General features: G+C 40.9%; 1 protein-coding gene across 5 annotated transcripts in view; it reads right to left on the minus strand.

Annotated features, from left to right (window-relative positions):
* The window catches only part of PIAS1 (protein inhibitor of activated STAT 1), a 65,214-nt gene that overhangs the window by 29,398 nt on the left and 13,124 nt on the right, over positions 1 to 22,692 (minus strand). For 4 of the 5 annotated variants that reach the window (XR_012043812.1, XM_072870337.1, XM_072870339.1 and 1 more), the window contains exon 2: positions 7,902 to 8,346. Coding sequence is in view for 4 of the 5 variants with exons in the window: in XM_072870337.1 (XP_072726438.1) it covers positions 7,902 to 8,346 (445 nt within the window). In the remaining variant the exon portion in view is untranslated. Of the gene's footprint in view, positions 1 to 7,040; positions 7,246 to 7,901; positions 8,347 to 22,692 lie in introns of those variants that run through there. The other variant, XM_072870340.1, reaches the window with a different exon arrangement.

Raw genomic sequence — 22,692 nt, forward strand, 5'->3', positions numbered from 1 at the left:
TAATACAGTACATAGTTTTGATCAGTTAAATCTGTCAAAATATTAGCCAGAAAAACCTAAACACTGTAGAAGTTGTCAACCCAACACATAAATAATTCTTGCTTATCTTCCCCAGATAGGTAAGATACCTCATTTTGCTGCAGCACAGGCATTTTGCTTTTTCTTTTAAACAACAGAAGGCATTCTATCAATTTATGTTCAATCCTCTTTCAAATATCACTGCTGAAAATTTAATACACTGCCTCCAAGCTACACCAAAATTACTGCATTTAGATTAAGGCATAGAAAACGTTTAACTTTTAAAAAGGTAAAATTCAGACAGGCTTTGAATTATCTTCAATTGCAGCAGAAGCCAGGAAATTCGTAACACAATACTACATACGCATAGCTCCTCATAATGCAGTTTGTCCAAAACCTCTTGTATCGATCCTGAATGGGGTTCATTTATACAACTGCTTTTGGAGGTGAGATCAAATGCCTGAGTACAGTACATTGCAATATCTGTATATAAGCAGAAACCAAGCACCTACATGGGAGAGAAACGATGAGAGGATACACCTTAATGGGGGATCTACAACATCGCGGGATGCATCATTAGCCCTTTTAAAACCACCACAATTTATGAAGTTCCTGGGTAACGCAAGTGTTTATGTATAAACACTTCCTTTTGATTAACCACAACCTCTTAGCACCAAGCTCCTGCCATCCTCTGGAATCCAGCAGCAGTACTTTTTAAACGACTACCCACCGCACCCTTCATTTCCTGCTACCCCTTAAATGCATTCGTAGTGTGCAGTGTCAGGTCTGTCCCAGCTAGACTCCTCCTCGGAGAGCCACCCTCTCCTCTGGAAGGCAGGAAAAGCCTCTTGCTAATCACTAGAGCCATGTCAGACCAGACCAAAGCCAGACCCAACGCCCTGACCAGCTGTGTGCCAGACATCTAAGAGCAGGGCCGAGGGCTGTGCAGAAGCGCAGCATGCCCTGCACGAGCCGCGGGCTTCAGGAGCTCAGCCACACCGAGCTCCCATCCAGCACCAAGAGAAATCCCAGAGTCTTGTTTACATTTTGTCGCTTGCTGTGACATCTTGGCCATTTCACTTCGTTTCAATCACTTATCACAATGGATATTGCATAACCTTAACATTTCAAAACACTTCAAAACTACTCAAAGAGAAGCATTTTAGCAAACATACAGATCATTCTTTCCTTGACAGCAGTGACTAGCTCTTAACCCACTTCCACGGGTTACAACCGCACTACACTCACAAATACACTGCATTACTGTGAAGTGACAATGCCGCGTTCTTCAGCTTAAAACAGATGAAAAACTGAACTCAGGTTCTGGTCAGTCTGCTGCATTTATCACTTAAGACCATTTTTAGAGTCTGTTTGACTCAAGCTTTTAACAGTTAATACTCTGCAGGAATGGGCAGAGCTACACTGGGGGTGGGAAAGGCAGGGAGTAAAGAGACGTGAAGGAGCTTATTTGAAATAGTGCCTGAAGATATATATGAAAATAGCCTGGCAATACTCCAAGGGCTACAATTAATTCATAAATATTATGTACTTTATAACTCTCTGTGATATGTTGTATAAACAGAATAGATCAGCTGGAAACTCTGTGCAATTGGACAGATATTTATGTTTGATTGGTTTTTTTAATCAGTCATGTATTAGAGCATTTCCGAGCAATGAGGATTTCTGAAGACCTACAGTAAGTATTAAGGGACAATTTCATGCCGACCTTCAGTGCCAGAACTCTCTGCCCTCCCAACCTACCTCTATGAATGGCCACCTACTCCAGCTCTCCTCTCGCCATAGCCCGTCCCAGGCCCACAGACCTCCACTGCACATCGGTTCCATCATTTTGCTAGAGGGAAGGAACATCACTGGATCCTCCGTATTCGCATTAAGTTACTTGATTTCTTTAGACACCTAAATATATGTCCCAGAACACAATTGCTGCCATTCAGGCTTGAAAATTTTAGCTTCTATTCCTAAGAGCACCGACAGCAGTTGAACACTTCAAATGGGCAGTACTAAAAAGCTAGCACTGCCACGTCCCTGCACGGGGTATCCTGCTTCCAGCGTATTTTTACTCTCAACAAGAAAGTAGCAAGTCTTATAAGGCTAACAGGAAAGGCAAAAAAACTAAAGTTCATGATTAGGTAACAGTGCCTAGTAAGCTCTCTACCAGGATTAGCACAACCCATATCATCTTTTTCTAAAGGCCATCACAAAGGGAGATAAAAGTATCTCTAAAAGACTCCAAGTTACTGAAGACTTCCAAGTCCCAGCAGCATTTCCAACAACTACTAAGCGATCTCAGCATCTTGGTTGCAGAGGAAATCTTAAAAATTACATACTGCAATAGCACAGCTTCCTCTCTCGTGCTATGTGAGCACCACTGCTAGGCCTCAAGCTCTCCAAACACTTAAAAGGGATACCACTCCAAGCTTAGATCGGTTCACTGATTATTAATGGATTACTCACACGCTTCGAGTCAACCACGTGGTCTGCCGTAATTCCTTCTACTAAAAGCTTTAATTAGAATCATAGAATATCCTGAGTTGGAAGGGACCCACAAGGTTTATCGAGCCCAACTCCTTATCAAATTACCAATTATTGAAAAGATAAAAAATTATCTTTGCTGCTTGGACAGCAAAGTGGCTTCCTAGATCCACCCACATCAGAGCAGTGGTGTCTGAAAACATCCATATCCTGTAAGGTCCTGGAATTTGGACGGTCTCAGTTCTACGCATGAGGAGGTTGAGCAATCAGCTAAAGTGAGCAGTAATAAGTTATACCCCTTTTCTCATAGCACAAGAGCTACGCAGTTGGTTACAACTCTCTCATACTTAAAAGAAACAGACTCTAGACCATGGAATTATTCTCTATACGTGAACTTGAGGCATACCACGTGCAAATACAAGTTGAAGCCAAAAAAAGAAACTTAAGTGCAGTGTAATTCTACTTCAGCTACAGCACATGAACAAGAGAGAGCTAGTATTTCAGCTTATTCTTGCACAATTAAAAGCTGTAGAGCCGGAAGTCAGAAAGCTCAAGCCCGAGTTGAGACTATAGTGTTTTGTTGAACTTCCTCCCACAAAGTACATTTAAAAAAATAACAAACACAGAAGACAGTAAAAGCACGACTTTCATATAAACCATGATACTGATGGCGCAGAGCAACAGATCAGCTTGCTGATATATGAAAGGGAGAAATACTTGCCAAACAAAACTTTCATAGTTTCCAACCTAGATTTCTAAGTGCGCTGAATTGTTTAATTGTTTAATAGCTGTACCTTGAACTACAGTCACCCTAAAGTTTTTAGTCAGATCAGTTGCAAGATCTGTCTTCAAGAACGCAGCATGTCCAAGTAACCATGACCAATCACAGTCAAAAAGAAAATTTCAAGGTAAATGCAAGTCAGAAGCACAAACGCTGGTTAGTAAGCAAGCACATAATTCTTGAGGGCAGGCACCAGGGGTGAAATTCTGCTTATTGGAGAAACCTGTTATGAGACTCCACAGATCAAGAAATTAAGCTAAGACCTAAGCAAATCAAGACGAGCTTCAGCAGAGCCATCAGAAGCTCCTTTCATCCGATGGAGCGGGTATCTGCAGTCTGGCAGGCAGCGTACAACGCTTTCTAGAGGCAATACTCTGACTCCCCAAAAAGCCTGATGTTTGTCTCCTCCTCCCAGGAGAGTGAGACCTGCAGGTAAAAATCCTGATTTCCACAGCTCAGATCCAAGTTCCAGTGTTGTGTTCCACATTGCTTAAACCTGAAGCGCAGCAAAAAAGTTGTAGGGTGATCGTCCGTATGCCATTCAGACAGCTTTTAAAAGAGTAGCATAGACCACAGCCTCCTAATCCTTTAAACTGAAAAGAAAAGGTTAATTTCCCCTTACAGGTAAGTAAAGACCCATCACCTAGTTCAAATGTTTTTTGGAACAACTACACAGCTAAAGCAATTAGGAATGACATATGCTGTAACAAGAAGTATTTTTAAGATGTTGTTTAACTATCTAATGTCCCTGCCATAATAATCTGGCAGAATTTTGGTACTCGTTACTCATCTCATAGTAAACGCATTTCACCACACAAAAGAGATCTTATCTAGATATGTGTTAGAAGTTACTTTTAGAAAATTGGACCTCTGCTTAAAAAACAACCAATTAGTAGTGTCTGTGCACTGGGGGCTGAAAATAGGGAAAAGTTAAGTGAAAGCTGCAGCTTCACTTGAGAAACTAACAACCAAAATTCTCCTATTTAAAGGGGCTCCTACTCAAAAAACAACAGAGAAGTCACAATAATAAGGCAACTTTCATACATTCCATCAAGGCCAAACTGGATAGCTTTTGCTCCAAGAAAACCAGTCATATAATCACATCAAATCGTGGTTAACCATGGGGCAGAGTGCTCAGACTTCTCACTAGCACCGCAAGAGCTCAGTGTACAGATTCATCCACCAACATACATTTTCAGAATACAGAGCATTCCTAGTTGGCTTGTACACAAAAACATTCAATATAGATGCTTTCTCAATTTTGCAATGAGGATAACTAATAAAATATGGATCAAATTCAGCAGCTCCACTGAACATGGACAGATATCTCTTCATCTCAGATAAACAAGCCCACTAACAGTCTTCTTGGGAGTAAAGAAAATGCTGTCGTCCCCTGACAGCACAGCCAGCATAACCATATTTGTCAGTATTAGCCACACAGCTCAAAGAGCTACGCAGGAGTCACGTACTTGAAACACTCGGAAGGAAGCGAGAGACTCTGCTATCTGAGCAGAAGAGTCCCACCGTCAGTGGGGCCTAGCTGCTATTTTCAGTTCTTCAAACACGGGCAGGCTGAGGTAGCATAGGCTGAGTTTACGAGTTCAACTAGCTAGGCAAGTCTGCTCTTCTGCAAGCATCCTACTCACTGCTACAAGCTGTATGGGCTGCTGTAAGCCAGAGAAAGTTAAAAAAAAAACAAACAAAACAAAACCGAAGTTAGCCAACAGCCTTCTAACCTTAGCTTGTCTCACATGCTTCAGCCAGCCATACTCAAGTAAAGACCCTCAATAGCGGTTGGCAAGAAGGGTACAGATGGATAAAGCACTGCGCTTCCCCCTTACCATGAATCCAGCCCAGCAAGCAGTCAGCATGTAGATTCTAATCACAATTCGGAGCTACATTTTGAGGAAGCAAGTTTAAGAAGGTAACATCCATTTCCTCCTTTTGTTCTTGACATTAAAAATAATAGTTAGCAAATTTAATTTCCTTATCTGTTATTCACATTAGCTTGTGTACTACCCACCTACGTAAAATATCTGGGTACAGAATGCATGTTCAAGTGCCCTGCTGTGCAACTCCCTTCCCCAAGGCTTTGTCAAATTATTGTTTTTCAAATTAATAATCATTTCTTGATGGGACAGAAGACTACTGTAGCAAACCTTCCAAGCAATTCCACCTTGACTTGGGAAAGACCAGGGAGAATCACATCCAAAGACATGCTTTGCCTGACTTTTACGTAATGACTATCAATTCAGAAGAATCTAGAGATCCTCAAATCAGTGGAGATCGCACTCATCCTCTCTCTCTCACACACACGTATGGTTTTTTCTATTCCAGAATGTTCCATTTTAAGCAAGGAGATAATTAGTCAAAACCCCACATCAGGTCATCAGTTCGTTCTTGTGGTGGAGGGAGACAAAGTAAATTCAAAAGTTTCTTATCCCTACCCCATGATGGATGGGAAAAAGCAAGCAGGAGATGCTGAAATGCTGGCCACATGCCAAGGAGAAGTTCTGAGTGTTTGTAATACATATCTGCCATTTGAAAACAAAGCCAGGGAACCTAGAAATTTGACATTTGAAGGAAACCCACATTGTTTGCAGCAGTGAGAAGTATGCCCAAACCATCTGGGGCAAATATTCAACAAATCATTTAAGACTTTTTAGTTAGAGTATCACTAACTGTACACATGGAGAAAATTAATACAAGTCTGCTCCATGCTTGCATTTAAAACTCCTAAGCTGTATGCACAATTGCTCCAGTTTGTGTTGAAAGTGTAAAAAGCTGCATATCACTCATTATTAATCCAACAGGTGTTTTCATTAACATATATGTATTTATTACTCTAAAATACCTTCATGACATTTATAGTTTGCAATTTTACAATTGGCAGCAACATTACTTTCCACTACAAAAGGAAACAACCAATCATTTCTTATATGCACGGACACTGAAGCTCTCTCTTCCCCCAAAACCACAAGGAAAAAAGCTTTTTAATAGCATTGCTTCAGACAAACAGAAAGACATCTGCAGACAGGATTCACATGCAAAACAAAAACCCCAAACATACCCTTAAGTTAACTGAAAGGACAGAGATTGCTTAAAAAGGTATCCGGTTGGAATTTCACCCACTTCCATTTTCTTACCCTGACACTCAGAGTCCACAAAGGGGAAAAAAATATCATATTGTGTATAAACTCCTCAAGCAATAAGACATGACAGAGCGTGAATTATGATCTCTTCATTTGGGGCCAGTTTGTCAGACACGGAGCTGACAGCAAAGTGTTCTTACCGCATCTAGGAATAAATGCATACCATAATTCCTTCATTGGAATGTCTTACTGAAATTATAGCATTATTTTCAAGTATTTATAATGTAAAAGTGATGAGACACATACTGAGTACCTAATTACCCTGTACCACCAGCACTGCCTAGAATGCTTATTAATCAGTTAGGTTTTAGATTAAAGCTAAATAGTTACAGTATACCTCTCAAAAGAATACCTGAACCAGAAGATGAGATTATCAAAAGCTATCTCTTTTTCCCTCAATGCCTCAGTTAGAACAGTTAAAACAAAGCAATATGCAAACAACTGTGCAACATACTTCAGAAATCTGCAAACCACCATCACCACTCACATATGAGGCCTCCTACATCCCTGTAGCTGTTCAGACTGTTAATGTAAAGTACCTGCTCATTTTTGTTTACAAGGGATCTCTTTCGCAAAGGACAATTTTTTTCACTCACCCACCATCTCCCCGTATCTACTCTCATAAATCTCCTCCTCCTCCTCCCAGCTATTCTCACAGTGAATCTTTTCCAGGGTTTCAAGACAGCAGAAGGTTCCAACATGCAAGCAGCCCCTCCAGAAATCAACACGACTATTGTATTTAAGCAGTATTTAAGAGTATTAAAAGTTAACCATGCTGTTACGTGCTACATGGAGTCAGAGCTAGGGGAAAAAAAAAAAAAAAAATCACACATTGTTATATAATGCTTTGTAAGCATCAGATTGTTCTCAGCAGCTACACAAGTGATTTATACCTTAATACAAAAGACAGTTTAAAGACAAGTAGCCACAACTGCAAAAGAACCACAAGTCTTCCTAAACTCAGACGTTCAGGCTGTAATGGATCACAGCAAATATCTCGCCTGGCATTCTTTCCCAGCACAGATAGGAAGATTTTGTGGGCTTGATGGATTTGGGGGTATTTTTGTTTTGGGGTTGTTTTGTTTTTTTTTTTCTTTTAAATAATTAAACTCTATGGTTTTTAAGAACTACTGAAAGCTGACAGTTTTTTTTTTCTTTTTCTAAGGTTTAGTTTGTTTCTTGTCAAACTCACCCCTTAAATATAATGGATCTTTGAACCATATTTAGTGGCTCAGCTAAAGCAACTAATGAGTGTTACGTAAGATGTCTCTCCATGTAGAACAATCTGTTCCAAAAGTTACCAAAAATAGCAATTCTCTAAACACTGGCATGATGCAATATTTAACCAGTTACTGCATTAGCAGCTGAATTCATCCATTACTATTTAAAAAAAAACAAAAAACAAAAAAACAAAACACCACAAACTTAAAATATCATTACAACATTTGCAACCTTACCTAGGCTGGTAGGTTTTATCAGCTCATCCAACAAGTCATAAAAAGGTAATTTCTGAAGTTTTATGTCAGGATGGACAGGGTGGAGCGCAGATGTAAGATGGGGGAGTTCCAGTTCATGTTTAGGTCCCAGAAGCGAAACAGGAAGCAATGGTGACGTGGCAGGGTGGCCATCGTAACTGAGCTGTGGAATGGTAGACGGAGACAAAGTTGCTGGCATGGAGCTCGAGTGTACGCTGGGGATAGATAAGTCTGCAGGTGTCATGATTTTCTGAGGGAACCTTCGCCTATAGAGTTCTTTGATTTTCATTTGTACAGCAGGACTGCAGCCAGCCTTTAACAAATGCAGTGCTTTTGTGAGAAGTTCGTGTTTTCGTCCGTGCTTGTTCCTCCCCGCGTAACCCAGAAGTACTTGCAGTTCAGAAACTCTAAGGCTCATAACCATTTGCTTAAAAGAAACAAAACAAAAAATTAGTATTCAAGTTACATCATCTTAAACACCAACATTAGAATGTGGCTTAATCCCATTTAGCATACAGTTTTCACAGGCACACCACCACTGCTCTTTCCCCACTGATTATCTGAAATATAATGCAAAACAGTACTTGTTCACAGACAGATCTACTTTGAAAGTCTGTAACGAGCCATTTTTAAAGGGATTTCCATTTGCCACACACAATTCAAGACGGCAATACTGGGGGAAAAAAACTTGAGAGAAGGACAAGTTGCCGGTAGAAAACAAAACTTGTAAACGTTAACTATTTTCTAATCGCTGTTCTGCTAGCATCTCTAATGTTAACAAAGTGTTTTACTTCCAGCTAGATGAATAAAAAGTCACACATTGACAATATCCAAGTCTCCAGTACTTGCACTTAAAAGCTATGCCAGTCCTTAACTCTGGAACCCTACTTCACTTTCAAGTCCCTCCCTCACTTTTTGCCATACAGCATAAATGATCCACACAGGTTCAAAGGAAAGGAGAGAAATGACCGATATTAAAAAGAAAGAGAGAAATTTTAATCCGAGTTGTGTTCAACACCATATGATCATTACTGAGTTAAAGAAAACTTCTTCTGATTCAATTTCCTACTTCTCACATCAGAGCTGCATGTTCTGTTTTGGATGGGGGAGTAGGGCTTTGCCTTCTATCAATTAGCATCTTCATTTACACAGTTTTTTACTGTCTCTCAATGTGGTCTAATGAATCAAACTAGTACAACTTGTAAACTGTTTCACTTCTTCAGGAACCGAGAAAAACACTATGCAAAGCAGTGAAACCAGCAATTGCCTGTGCGCACTAAGTACTTCCCCGCCGGTCAAGCAGGAGGCAGAAAGTCAACTTACAAGCTTACTTTCTATTTAAAATCTTCTTTCGGTGATCAACAGTGGCTTGTTCGCCATCACAAGGCCTGTGACACCAGCTGAAACGATATTCCTGCAGAATTTTGGATTCCCGAGAAATCACAAGGAAGTGAAACGCCTACAACCCATCACCACGACTGGCTATCTGGATCTTCTGTGTGAAACCATTAAACATCTTGAATATTTTGTAGTCAATCCCAAAAAATCAAATTCAAAATAATACTTGAAGTATATATTTGGGACTAAAACAGCTAATTCAGCTCATCGGGGTTCTGCAATTTCCCAGCCACTGAAGACTAAACCAAATAGCACTTGCATTTGCAAATGATCTTTGAAATGGGAGTACAAATGCTCCCATCCTCTCTAGTCCTTCAAACTGTGCAAAGTATTCAAGGCACATACATTACTCAAGTGATTTTCACGTTAATTCTTAAACCTAAAGTGCTAATATTAGAAAGTACGCTATCCCCAGCTTTAGCAAAACCAGCCCGAAACTCCTATCGATTCCTCAAACCTCCAGCACCTGCAAGAGATCTTCAATGCACAGGTGTCCACAAGAGGTATTTCCCTATACTGAAATAGGTCGTGTTATTTAAAAGCCCTAAATTAGATGATTCATGTATTTAATGAGGTATGCACCCAGATAGATTTAACTAAATTTGCCACAAAATTTCTGCTCTGTTGAACCACGCCAACAGAACTGAATAACCTTGCTGCAAGTCTTAGATAAACCTCGCTGCAGACTACCACAAACACTTCGGATGTAACAGGGTTTGTGGTCATTTTCTTCTCTGAATATCCTGAGAACCTGCTTCACACTTTTAAGTATTGGACTGTCATGGAGCTACTAACAAGAACAGACGAGGTACTTGTAAGAAATGGAGATGTCTGAAAAGAATAAGGCATTTTGGTTACAATCTGAAGTGTTGACAGCTGAAAGGAAAGTGAAACAAATAGATTTGAAACATGGAAAAACACTATTTAAAATGCTTTACAAACATTTCTTCAACAGAACGAGTAGTTACAGCTGAAGGGTTTAGTGCCTGCTACCATCACCATTAAAAGTCACTTCCTGAACAGCCAGAACCTCTCAGAGCTTCGCTCTGTTCTTGTTTTGTAATAAGCTCATAGGCCCAGCTTGCAAAAAACGCAGAGGATTAAGAAATAATTGAGCTAACAGAGAAGGTCCTGCTACATGTTGGATGTTTTCCATCTTCTAAGGTATAGGCAAGTTAGAAAGAACTATACAGAAAGCAGGGTCCATCGTGTAGCCACACTCACGAGGCAAAACAAATAAAATTCCACAGAGCTTCCCCACCCTGGCGCATTCCTGACAAAGGAGGACAAGAACAATTTTATTTGCAACGTTAAGGGCACTAACAGATACATCAATTAAAAACGCAGTCACCAAAAAAACAGTGATAAAGGCTTGTGGTTTTGTTACAGTTTCATACGTCATAGAAACCTTTCTTACACAAGCAAAAAGAGGCAATGCCTTAAAACAAACCCCCCCACTCACACACATCCATAGACTTTTGCCAGTGGATTGTGTCAATCAGCGGCACGGGGAAGCAGAGCCCGACAGTCAGCCGTGCTGGCAAAAGTCTCTCACGTCGCTGCAATATGAACGTGAAAATTCCTCTCCCCTCCTCCAACGCAGTTGTGTTTTATTTGAGGACACAACCCAGCTCTACCAGCAAAGTGCCGCTGCCCTTACAAGCACTATCCACACTACGAGCCCTTGGCCCATGTCACACTGGTACCCTAATCTTAGAACAGGCAGGATAATTATAGCAGGGAAACAAACCAAGTGCTGTCAAACACACAAAGTAAATACACAAAAAAGCTGCAATTTATAATATTTTTTTTCCTGTCACATCTCACCTCATCACAATTCAAACCCCTTGCTGGCTTAGTTACACCAGCAAAGCTGAAGGACAAAGACACAAAGCCTTTTGCTTCAGGAAATCTTGCTTTTTTTTCCTGTTGCCTGAAGTAGAGTAGTAAAAAGATCACTCACAGCAGTACAGCTGCATCTGCAGCAAGCTACAAAACCCACTACAAAGAGTCTGTCTCCCAACAACAGCAAATATCCACAATGCAAATAACTGCCCCTACCTCTGGCTGTTTATCAGAATTGGCAAAATGTTTGGTTTTTTCTTTCCTAACACAAAAGAAAGTAACAAAAAACCAACAACAAAAAACCCAAACAAAAATAAAAGGATATACACAGATACCAATGACGGACTGAAGGATAGCTTGCAAACTGCAATTACAGATAACTAGGTGGTTAGTTATGTGTTCATCTACAGGTAAATACATGTTCCTACAAACATCATACTAGCACACAAGAAATTGATGCTATTTAGCTACGAAAAGGTTGAGCTACTTGCCACTTCCCTAACTTCGGTGTGAGAAACATGGCAAGCTGACTGGAAGCCAGTTTCAGATACAACAAATCCCAGTATCAAACAAACTAGGTGTTTGGATGATGTGCATTTTGGTACCTGTCATATCTAGGCAATATCTAAAGTTCAAAGAGAGGGCGAGGACAGCAGAAAAATTGTTCAAAGTGTAGAAGAGTAAGAACAAGCTTTACAGAAACTCGACTTATCTCAGTTTAACAGAGAGTATTTCTATTTTGACTCACTGTAAAGACCTTCACAGAGTTTAGAAGGTAATGCTAATCTATAAACATACATCTGACATTTCCTGTTCGACAACACAACACAAACGCATGTTCCTCCGCAAAAGCTGCATTAGTCATGCGGATTGCCTGGCTCATTATATACACTCCCCCTTCAGCCCACGTCCCCTCACCCAAGCCTTGTGACCACAGTCCACCCTTCCCAAAGCCATCAGGGCATTTCGCTGTCTTAAGACAAGTCACCTAACTGTATGTGTCAGGCAGGAGGTCCACGGAAGCAGAGAGGCCAGTTTATTTTCCCACCTCCCAGTTGCTTGTTTCCAAATCTGTGCCACTTCTCTCTTGCCAGAGAACCCAACCATTTGACACAGCTCATGCTGCAGCCACATGAGCAGGTGCATCTCCCCATTTCTGCGCGTTGAGGAAACATTCTCAAGCAACTCATCTGGAAACAGGGGTATTTCCTGCTCCACGCCTGCTTCAGGTCCCCAATAAGGTTTGGAAGACAATAGCTTAAGGATGCAAAAGCAATCCCTTGGTGGCATCCTACGTCATACACCTACCTCTCTCCTGTGGCTATCAATAGGAAAGGATGTTCTACCTACAGCGCTCTCTTTCAAAAAAGTTGGCACACTTTTTTAAAAGCTAACAGATAGGAAAATTGTTTAAATCCCCCAAACCAAAAACTGCTTGTAAACACTTATGAGGTAAGGAGGAACAAGGGTTTTCTCCAAGACATCCACAAAAGGACTATTAAATAAAAAGCATCAGGCTGCAACGTCAATGAACGTTTTGTAGCTCCTGACTTACTAAGTTCCCTCAATAAACAAGCATGTCTGGTCGGAGAAATGTGTCTATGCCACACAACAGGACCATTTTGCTTTGTGAATGCTGTTTAGGCATTCGGAGTAAATACTTTACCAGGAACCTTAACTTCTAACAGAGCAGCCAACATTAAGAATCATTAAGTTTGATTTCTCTCTGCAAAGAAAATAGCAGAGATAAATCTTTATTTTTAAAGAATGGTTTTCCACACAAGCCCAGTCATTCTACCCATCAAGGAAAGATGTCCAGGCCAGGCAGCTTCCTGGCTACAGAAGTCCAATCGTTAGCACAGGTTAACAGGTCAGACCAAAGAAAATTGCTTTCAAGAACTGGACCTTGTCTCACTGATACGTGAAGGCTGGGAATTAAGTTTAAAAATAAATAAAATCTCAGCGTTAGTGCCTCTGGATAAGAAATTCCTTTGATAACCCCGTGTGGCTGGTCTCACTGGCACATGATTCACAGAAGTGCAACTAAAAAGACAAGCGGATTCAGGCAGAGAACATAATTTCTAGACTGGAAAATACATGGGGGCTAAAACACTGGTTTGAAATGCAGGAAGACGAGCTGTAAGTCCCGTTGCTCAAGAAAGGATCCGATACAGGTTATCTGCTGAGATCCAACACCACAGACAGTGAGTCTTCACCTATTTTTCCCCATTTTTTGAAGCAAGGGACTTGCCTGAGAGGTAAAAACCAGGCAGCAGTCAGTCTTTTTTTTTTTTTTTTTTTTTAAATAAATTGAGCAGTGTCCATAGGAAAGCATGAGGGACAATACTGAAAATTTATCACCAATACCAGCACCGCAAGATACTGTCTTCAAAGCAGCACGCTCATCCATCAGCGGCAGCATTAATAGTCCCAACAATGTGATGAATGCTTTCTAGAAAGGGTATTTCTACATCTCCAGTAATCAGCCCCGGGATCTATCTGGGGAATTTAACAAGTTATTTCCGGATGTTTATGATAACAAGAAGCTGTGAATAAGCTCCAAAACACATTCAAAAGATTTGCCAGCACAACAAGAAGCATTTGGCTAGATACCACACCGCATTTTGTGCCTAAAGCTATACAACAGGTCCTCCACAATTCTCTAACCATTAACATGAAAGTCAAAGGGGGGAAAAAAGAAAAAAAAAATCATCTCAAACACTAGTCAGAAGATGGGAGAAGTAGTAAAAGAAGAAACTAAAAAAAGGATACAAACAGGAGGTCACCCCATTTATAATCGGCTATTTAAGACAGCGACAGTAAGTCTCCTCTGTTATTAGAAACATAGTGATTAGCAATAGTTTGCTAACAGTCTCTGAAGTTGAGAATCATTATTACGGAAGAGGGCAAGCACTGCAACAAGTCACTTCAGAGGCAAAGTGTAAGACAGAAAACCCTTCTGACTACACCCCTGTACTCTTCTGAAGGCTTCACCGAAGGAGCCTCCACACTGACACCCTGCACAGCACCTTCGGCCCCAGCGTCCGGAGGATCGGCTCCGGCCGCAGTCTGCATGAACGGCGTGGACACATTCATGCTGGCAAAGCTCTAACGCTGTTTTCAAGGACAACGCAAATGGAAATTTCCCCCTTACGAAAAAAGGAAACTACTAGTCAATGAATTCCACAATGCACTTCTAAAAGACAGTTAAAAAAAAAAATCAAATCAAAATTGTTCTTTTTTCTAATAGAAGTGACTAGGAAGCATTAGATTAGTATGGAAATGGTTTTGAATTAACCTCAGTATGCCTCCAACACCCAGCTGTAAAAATACAGGAGAGTTTTTGCATGCTATGAACAGCCTCTTTAACCCCTGATATAAATCTTTTGGAGAAGAAAGCTATACCTGAGCTACATGAGCTCTCTACAGTTACACAGACTAAACTCTTGGGTTCTTAGACATTTAAGATTTGTGAAAATGGATGATCATGAAGGTAAAAATATTCCCATCTTTTATGAAGGCACATTCCTGAGTCCTAAATTCTATCTGCAAGACTCACACAAGGAAGCTATCAAGGCTAAACTATAAAAACTGAAATCAGTCTACCGAAAATCTGCAAGAGGGAGTGAAACAACCAATTCATGGAAGCTCAAGCGCCTCGATGACAGGCTGTAACTTCCTGCGTTTGTCTAATGCAACCAAAACACTAAAAGGTTGAAGTCACCATAATTCAAAATGGAAGGGAGGCAAAAGCACAGAAGAACAGTCATAAATATGCAACACTACAACCTTTAAGGAGGCTACTGGTTTTCATAATGAAAAACTCAGCTGTCTCCTAGTGCAGTATGTACAATGTTTTGGCAAGCAGGGCAGCACTGAAGAATAGGTACGAACCAATGGCAGGTACAAATATTATTTGCCTTTTGTTACACACACAAGAAGATATTTCTTAATCAAAGAAACCCTATATTTACACAGTGTACCAGTGCTCATAAAGAACATTTCACAACTGTATGACCAAATCTATGCTTTCGTCTAGCTGGCAGTAAAAATAGATTTTAATCCATTAAAAATGCATCAATGATGTCCAGATACTGTAAATGACAAAAATAGCCTGCACTGACCTACTGTTGGTATCTCCATAGATGTGGGCTTCCTTAAGGTCAAACACTGTATTCACGATTTTCACCAGGTAACGTCTTTCTTCCCACGCTAGCACAGAAAGTACACTATAAAGCTTACAGCATCACGTGTTATTTACTTTAGCATGCTCACAAACAATATATTTTCTCATGAATGATATGGTTGCCTATCTGTTAATATAAACATTACGACCCTTGAACCAACCTACCCGAATGATGAAGCTCAGATTCAAGCACCTGCTAACACTAGGACTCTCTGGCAGTGAAGAGATCATCTAAAAACTGTAGCAGTTCAGTCTAAAGGGCTTCTGGATGGGAGGTCCTACAGTTTCCTACTGCCATCCTTCTGCACTTGGTTCATCTAACAACTTGCCAAGTATACCATAACCACTTAACTCTTAATTCCACAGATTAACTAGTACAAGGAACATTTTTCTTACCTGCTCTTGGCAAACATTGCTTGCTTCTATCTGTTGTGCTGGTAAAACTTGACTATCCTCAAATTTCCCCAGTTTTAGTAAGGTCAGAGCAATGCTGTTTCATACATGAACACTAATAAATCTAAGCTCTCCTTCGAGCCCACAGTTCAGAGGCCTCCATCCAATCCTGCACCAGTGACGCTACCAAGTTCTTAGAGATGTTTGTCGCTTACTGGAGACAAGAAAACCCACAGTGATAAAAGTAACAAAATTCACTGAAGAGTGAAAGGATATTGCAAAAGAAAACACTAAGACAGACCTAGCTCCACTGAACTGGTTGCTAGTAACAACAGGCAGGCAGGGTTTGGCATTTTTAATATAATCCCCACGTGTTAAAAGTTGTCTTATGTTTTTTGCAGATGCCTGTGGTATTTTGCTATGCTATCATGTATGTGAAATATCTTCTAGAAGCCTTGACACATATAAACTGGCAAATCAGTGTAAGCAATTGCCCTCCTAGACCTCCACTTCACCCCTTTTCCTAGGGGTTATTTCCCCTGGAAGAGAGATTCAGCAGAACAGACTGTGCGCTCATATACCCAAAATGCCAATTCAGTGCCTGAACACTTAAATCTGTAGGATTTTTTTTTTTTTTTTAAATATAATGGCTTGCAAACCACCTTGTGTCCTGCCCTGCCTCCCTGGCTGCACATTAACACTGCCATAGCAGAGAAGTGGGGTGGGCAGCTGGGGCTGTGACTTGCTCAAACTGCAAAAGCTAGATTTTTGTTGGAGAAAGTCTGCCAAGACTTTAGTCATGTCTAAATTGTATTTGATTTAAAGTAAGTCACATTTTATCTTAATCCGTAACAAAAGCTTTACTGTTCTCAAGAGATTTTATTCACTAGGTGAACTATATTATTACTTTTGGTATTAAATAAGGTTGCCGACACAGTAGTAATCTTCATTCCAGTTCTTGGAGACTCAAGTTTTTTTCAGCCACACTCAAACTTAATTGTCCCTAGTGTATTTATCTTTGCAGATGGGAATTATTTTTACAGAGCTATACGCTAGCATGATTTTCCTGACAAGTAATTGCAGAAATACTAGTTTAGACAATCTCTGGATACAAAACAATGCGCCTCTCTAAAGACAAACAGCTTACACCTAAGGCTAATAATGAAGACAATTATTTTCAGCTATTTGGGAGAGGGTCATTGCCAGACAAATTTACTTTTTATTAGGAACATTCTTATCCTTAACTAAGCCTTTCAACTGGCTGACAGAAGAGCTAATTCCTATGCAATAAGCTTCAGCAGAGCCCAAGCCAGCCACAGACACAGCTGTCCAAAGAGCTTGCTAAACACAGTATGTCCTATTATAATCTCTCTAACAAATAACACAAAAGGTCTACATCGGTATAATCAAAATATAACAACTTATACAGCATTCAATAATAGTCTGAAAGATTGTCTCTTTGTATAAAAAAAGAAAAAAAAATTAAGACCAAGAAATCTCAACTTCTGGAAGCCATACAGGAGGCCACAAACACACATTTATTTCCTCTCCCTCAGAGATCTTAAAAAAGAAGACATACATTTTAAAATATACAATTAAAACAAAAGCAATGGTTACAAAAACAGTTTGACTGATTTGGGATTTACAGATAGGGAGTCTACTAAATGAGAATCCTTTTAGCCATTCTTTTTCAGCAGAACACTAGAGAATGAAGCTTACTTTCTTTCTAAATATCTAAAATACCTGCACGAAGCACATGTGGCTTTTGGAAGTTAATTTTAAAGGAAAGCTGGAGAAGAATGTACCTGGAATTCAATGAATGTACTCACACTGCAACATGGATAAAGCGGCGGCTTCCATGAGCAGCTTACAGAACCTCTTAACAGCAAGACATACAACAGCTTCAAGACCTACATTCAGTGTTTGATGTCTGCTTGCAACTGTTGTTTCAATCTCTACTGCATCAACAGACATTATTTCTTTGTATGTGTTACCCAACTTGAGCATCACTTGATTAAAACAAATTATTGCCATAATAGATGCATATTTTCCTCCAAGATTTATAAAAAAAAAAACAAACATCTTTTTATTTCTGTACCTTACAGAACTGCAAAGTGATCTATTGCCACATGCCATAAGTATCACCCAGCGCTGAAGAGTTAGTTGTCCACTATAAACAAACAAACTTTTGTTATTTAATTAGCTTCAATGAGATTAACACTTTGGGATATGAGATTATACAGTCAAATATACCCAAAACACTTCTAGATAAACTACCGACATTTTTTCCCCTCATTTGTCCCATTTTCTAGGATGCAGCACAGGAGACAGAATACGTTATCACTGACTATTATTCTGGTATCTCAAAAAGTTTTAATTAATAATCATATTACATTTGGATACTGACTTGCAAAGTACTGAACAGCAGGCTGAAACCAGTATATAATTGAATCTCATTTCCCTTAAAAGTAACCAATTGCTATGTTAATGCCCCAAGAGACGGAAAACTAGAAAACTGGAGTTATCTGGTCACAATTCTCACTTAAAAAATTGTTTTAAAGCCGAAATGGTATGTGATAAAATTAGCTTTTTCTTTTAGTCTTTGAAGCAACCCTTCTCACAAAATTCCGTTCTGAGAAATGTATTTCCAGGCTTTGTGAATTACACCTAAAAAGAGTGATTCACAGACTCACAGAACCGCATAGGTTGGAAAAGACTTTTAAGATCATCGAGTCCAACCATAAACCTAACACTACCAAGCCCACCACTACACCGTGTCCCTGAGCACCTCATCCAAACGGCTTTTAAATACTTCCAGGGATGGCGACTCAACCACTCCCCTGGGCAGCCTGTTCCAATGCTTGATAACCCTTTTGGTGAAGTAAAATTTCCTAATATCCAGTCTAAACCTCCCCTGGCGCCACTTGAGGCCATTTCCTCTCGTCCTATCGCTTGCTACCTGGGAGAAGAGACCAACCCCACCTCCCTACACCCTCCTTTCAGGCAGTTGTAGAGAGGGATAAGGTCTCCCCTCAGCCTCCTTTTCTCCAGGCTAAACAACCCCAGGTCCCTCCGCCGCTCCCCATCACCCTTGTGCTCCAGACCCTGCCCCAGCTCCGTTGCCCTTCTCTGGACACGCTCCAGCCCCTCAGTGTCTCTCTTGTGGTGAGGGGCCCAAAACTGAACACAGCATTCGAGGTGCGGCCTCACCAGTGCCGAGTACAGGGGCACGATCACTGCCCTAGTCCTGCTGGCCACGCTATTTTTGATACAAGCCAGGATGCCATTGGCTTTCTTGGCCACCTGGGCACACTGCTGGCTCATATTCAGCTGGCTGTCAACCAACACCTCCAGGTCCTTTTCTGCCAGGCAGCTTTCCAGCCACTCTTCCCCAAGCCTGTAGCGTTGCATGGGGTTGCTGTGGCCCAAGTGCAGGACCTTGCACTTGGCCTTGTTGAACCCCATACAATTGACCTCAGCCCATCGATCCAGCCTGTCCAGGTGCCTCTGCAGAGCCTTCCTCCCCTCAAGCAGACCAACACTTCCGCACAACTTGGTGTGGTCTGCAAACTTACTGAGGGTGCACTCGATCCCTTTGTCCAGATCATTGATAAAGATATTAAACAGGAGTGGCCCCAACACAGAGCCCTGGGGAACACCGCTTGTGACCGGCCACCAACTGGAGTAAACTCCATTCACCACCACTCTTTGGGCCCGGCCATCCAGCCAGTTCTTTACCCAGCCAAGAGTACACCCGTCCAAGCCATGAGCAGCCAGTCTCTCCAGGAGAATGCTGTGGGAAACCGTGTCAAAGGCTTTACTGAAGTCTAGATAGACAACATCCACAGCCTTCCCCTCATCCACTAGGCGGGTCACCTTGTCGTAGAAGGAGATCAGGTTGGTCAAGCAGGACCTGCCTTTCCTGAACCCATGCTGGCTGGGCTTGATCCCTTGGTTATCCTCTACATGCCATGTGATAGCACTCAGCATGATCTGCTCCATCAGCTTCCCTGGTACTGAGGTCAGGCTGACAGGCCTGCAGTTCCCCAGGTCCTCCTTCCGGCCCTTCTTGAAGATGGGTGTCACATTTGCTAGTCTCCAGTCAACTGGGACCTCCCCAGTTAGCCAGGACTACTGGTAAATGATGGAAAGCGGCTTGGTGAGCACATCTGCCAGTTCCTTCAGTACTCTCGGGTGGATCTCATCAGGCCCCATAGACTTGTGAGCGTCTAAGTGGTGCAGCAGATCACTAACTATTTCCCCCTGGATTCTGAGATGCTGAGCTCCATCACACCAGCAGGATCCGTCCACGGAGCTAAGGACAGCAACAGCCATAACTCAGACGGGGCCACAGCTGCCATCTGCCTTGTCACTGGGTACCATGTACCAACATCCCTGTGTTCACACACCGTCTCACAAGATGCAGGAGAATGTTTGGTAGTGCTTTTATCTGTAACCACGGGAATCTAAAAAAGGCTGCAACAATAGCTAATAACATCTATAACAAAAACTGGGGAAGAAGGAAAGGCAGAAGGAAGGGAGAAGAACAGAAAAATTAAGACATCAGATAAAACATCAGGTATGGGAAATAATAATTTATCATTAAAAGATTTCCCTTTCCAAAGGAAGAAAGGGAACACAAATGAAATAAATCTGCTGACAACAAATACCTATGAAATACCCTGGCCAAATACCCTATTCCCTTCTAATACTGGCCCACCAAGAATAATACTTTATTACTACTAACAATTAGTCTTGACTTTTATCACAGAATTAAGCAATGGAGCCAAAAGTTCCCACTGTGTCAATAAGCTGAAAACAAATATTCCATCAAGCAATCATACTGGCACCCATATAGTCTTCTTTAAAAAAAAAAAAAACACACACACAAAAAGCTAGTCATTCTGCACATAATCTATTTCATAAGGTCTTCAAATTCATGTATAGAAATTATACAAGGAAGCCAAACTACACACTTCTTTTTAAGTAGTCATATAGCAGTAAGTCATCAAGATTAATTAAAAGCTTGAACAATACTAAGGAATTTTCCTCTTACGTGACTGTTCCTCAAAGTATCAGGTAAGATGCACCACATAAATCAAGTATCTCCTCACCAGTTCTGCGGAGACTGCCTACCACAGCACAAAGCTGAGGGAAGCCCCAAGTTTCATACATCAACATTCTCACAGCACAGATTATCATAAGTTGGCCTCTACTTTGATGAAGTATTGACTTCCAGCATGTTCTAGCGAAGCTCTTCAAAACGATTCCTTTAGTGCAGTTTTTTAAGTCTTCATACAGTGCAGGCAAGAGAAGCATTTCCTCTGCTCAAGTCATCCTCCTCTTTCACAAGGAGACACCCATTGCCTTTCCTCTACTTCTTTCTGAAACAAAGCCGTTAAGCATCACCATTTATCCAGGAGCCATTGCTCTGCTTCCCATATTTTATCTATCAATAGTGCAGTGGCTGTAAACAACGCAATGATGTAAGAGACAAGGCTTGAAAGAAAGTAATACTTTTTATTATATTTAGAAAAAGGACTTGCACATCTGAAATGTTTTTCAACCATAGCAGCTGGTCTAAGAAGAATTACTAGCCCTTTATATTTTATAGAAACATCTACCTGTGAACCAAGTCCAGCACCAGCCTAAAAGCAAGACCAAGAAATAGCATTCACATGTCTACTTGATTCTTCGAGTTCATGACCACTTTCAGCAAGTTAAGGGATAACTGCATATGAAATTCAAAGTTACTAAACACAAAGTAGTCAAAATTGGAGGAAAACCTTAACTTCTCATGTGTTTTTCTCATTACGTAGCTGATGGTTCAGGAGAGGAACTTGGGCATCACTACAGACAGGTCTTCATGCAACTAGAGCCAAATAAGCAGATTTGCAGGCAACTAATAGGCTAGACAACCTTGGAAGGTCCCTCCCAACCTCAGATTCTGTGGATAAGAGTATTTTCCAGTACTGAAGGAGAAGTCAAAGAAGGGACTCAAGAGCTACAAATGAGATGTACGACAGATCTGGCCCTACAGTCATTCCAAAAAGGCAAAGACTTTCAAAATACATACTGTAAACCTCAGAAACATGGACAGGGGTGGACAGGAGAAGAGGGTATCAATCTGGGAATGGTTCATCAGGTGGAATATGGCTACCCATGACTACCCCAGGAACACACAGGGCTACGCAACCAGATCAGACCACCACCGAGTAAAATCACCCTTATCTACCCTACCTCATTTTCGCTCTCAACAAGGTATCTAGAATAGAGAGTAGCCACATAACAGCAAACTGCTAGCAAGAAAATTATGCATGAACCGCATGGGGCCACCCAGTAATTCAAGAAAAGTCAGTTTTTCAAACTCTGAAGAGCTATTGTCTGTCACGGCACAATAGGGAACAGAAATTACAGGTCTAACTATTTATAGAGCAGTTAAATGTACACTAAAGCCTAATTTGTTCCTAACTGTACAGATGCATTAAAAAATTGAATTATTTATTGCATGCAACAATATGACATGGAATTAATATTTACATCACATATTGAGACAGATCAACTTTAAAGTGGCAAAATACATTTATCATTACAGAAAAGAAATCAGTAGCTGGCTGAAAAAAACTTCTCTTATGTCACTTGTCCAAACCCAGGTGAAAATACTGGCAGTCAGAAGTTCATCTCCCATTTCAAAAATCTTACTATGTCAGTACTCAACCTAGTTCCCACCGAGGCAGATTCGGTATCCTAGGTCAGTCAAGTTAATGAGACATGGATGACTTCTTTGGCTGCTACTCACGACACTAAAGCATCAGTAAGACTGTCAAGAATCACACTGATTTCATTCCAAGTACCAGCGCAGCTTGGAAAGAGAGCAACGGGGCAGCAGCAGTGCCAAACACTGAATGCGTATCCTGGGGAAGACATCTAAAAGAGGCATGGGGACAAAGA

This window comes from Ciconia boyciana, chromosome 8 (assembly GCF_034638445.1).
Source record: "Ciconia boyciana chromosome 8, ASM3463844v1, whole genome shotgun sequence".
Lineage (NCBI taxonomy): Eukaryota > Metazoa > Chordata > Aves > Ciconiiformes > Ciconiidae > Ciconia > Ciconia boyciana.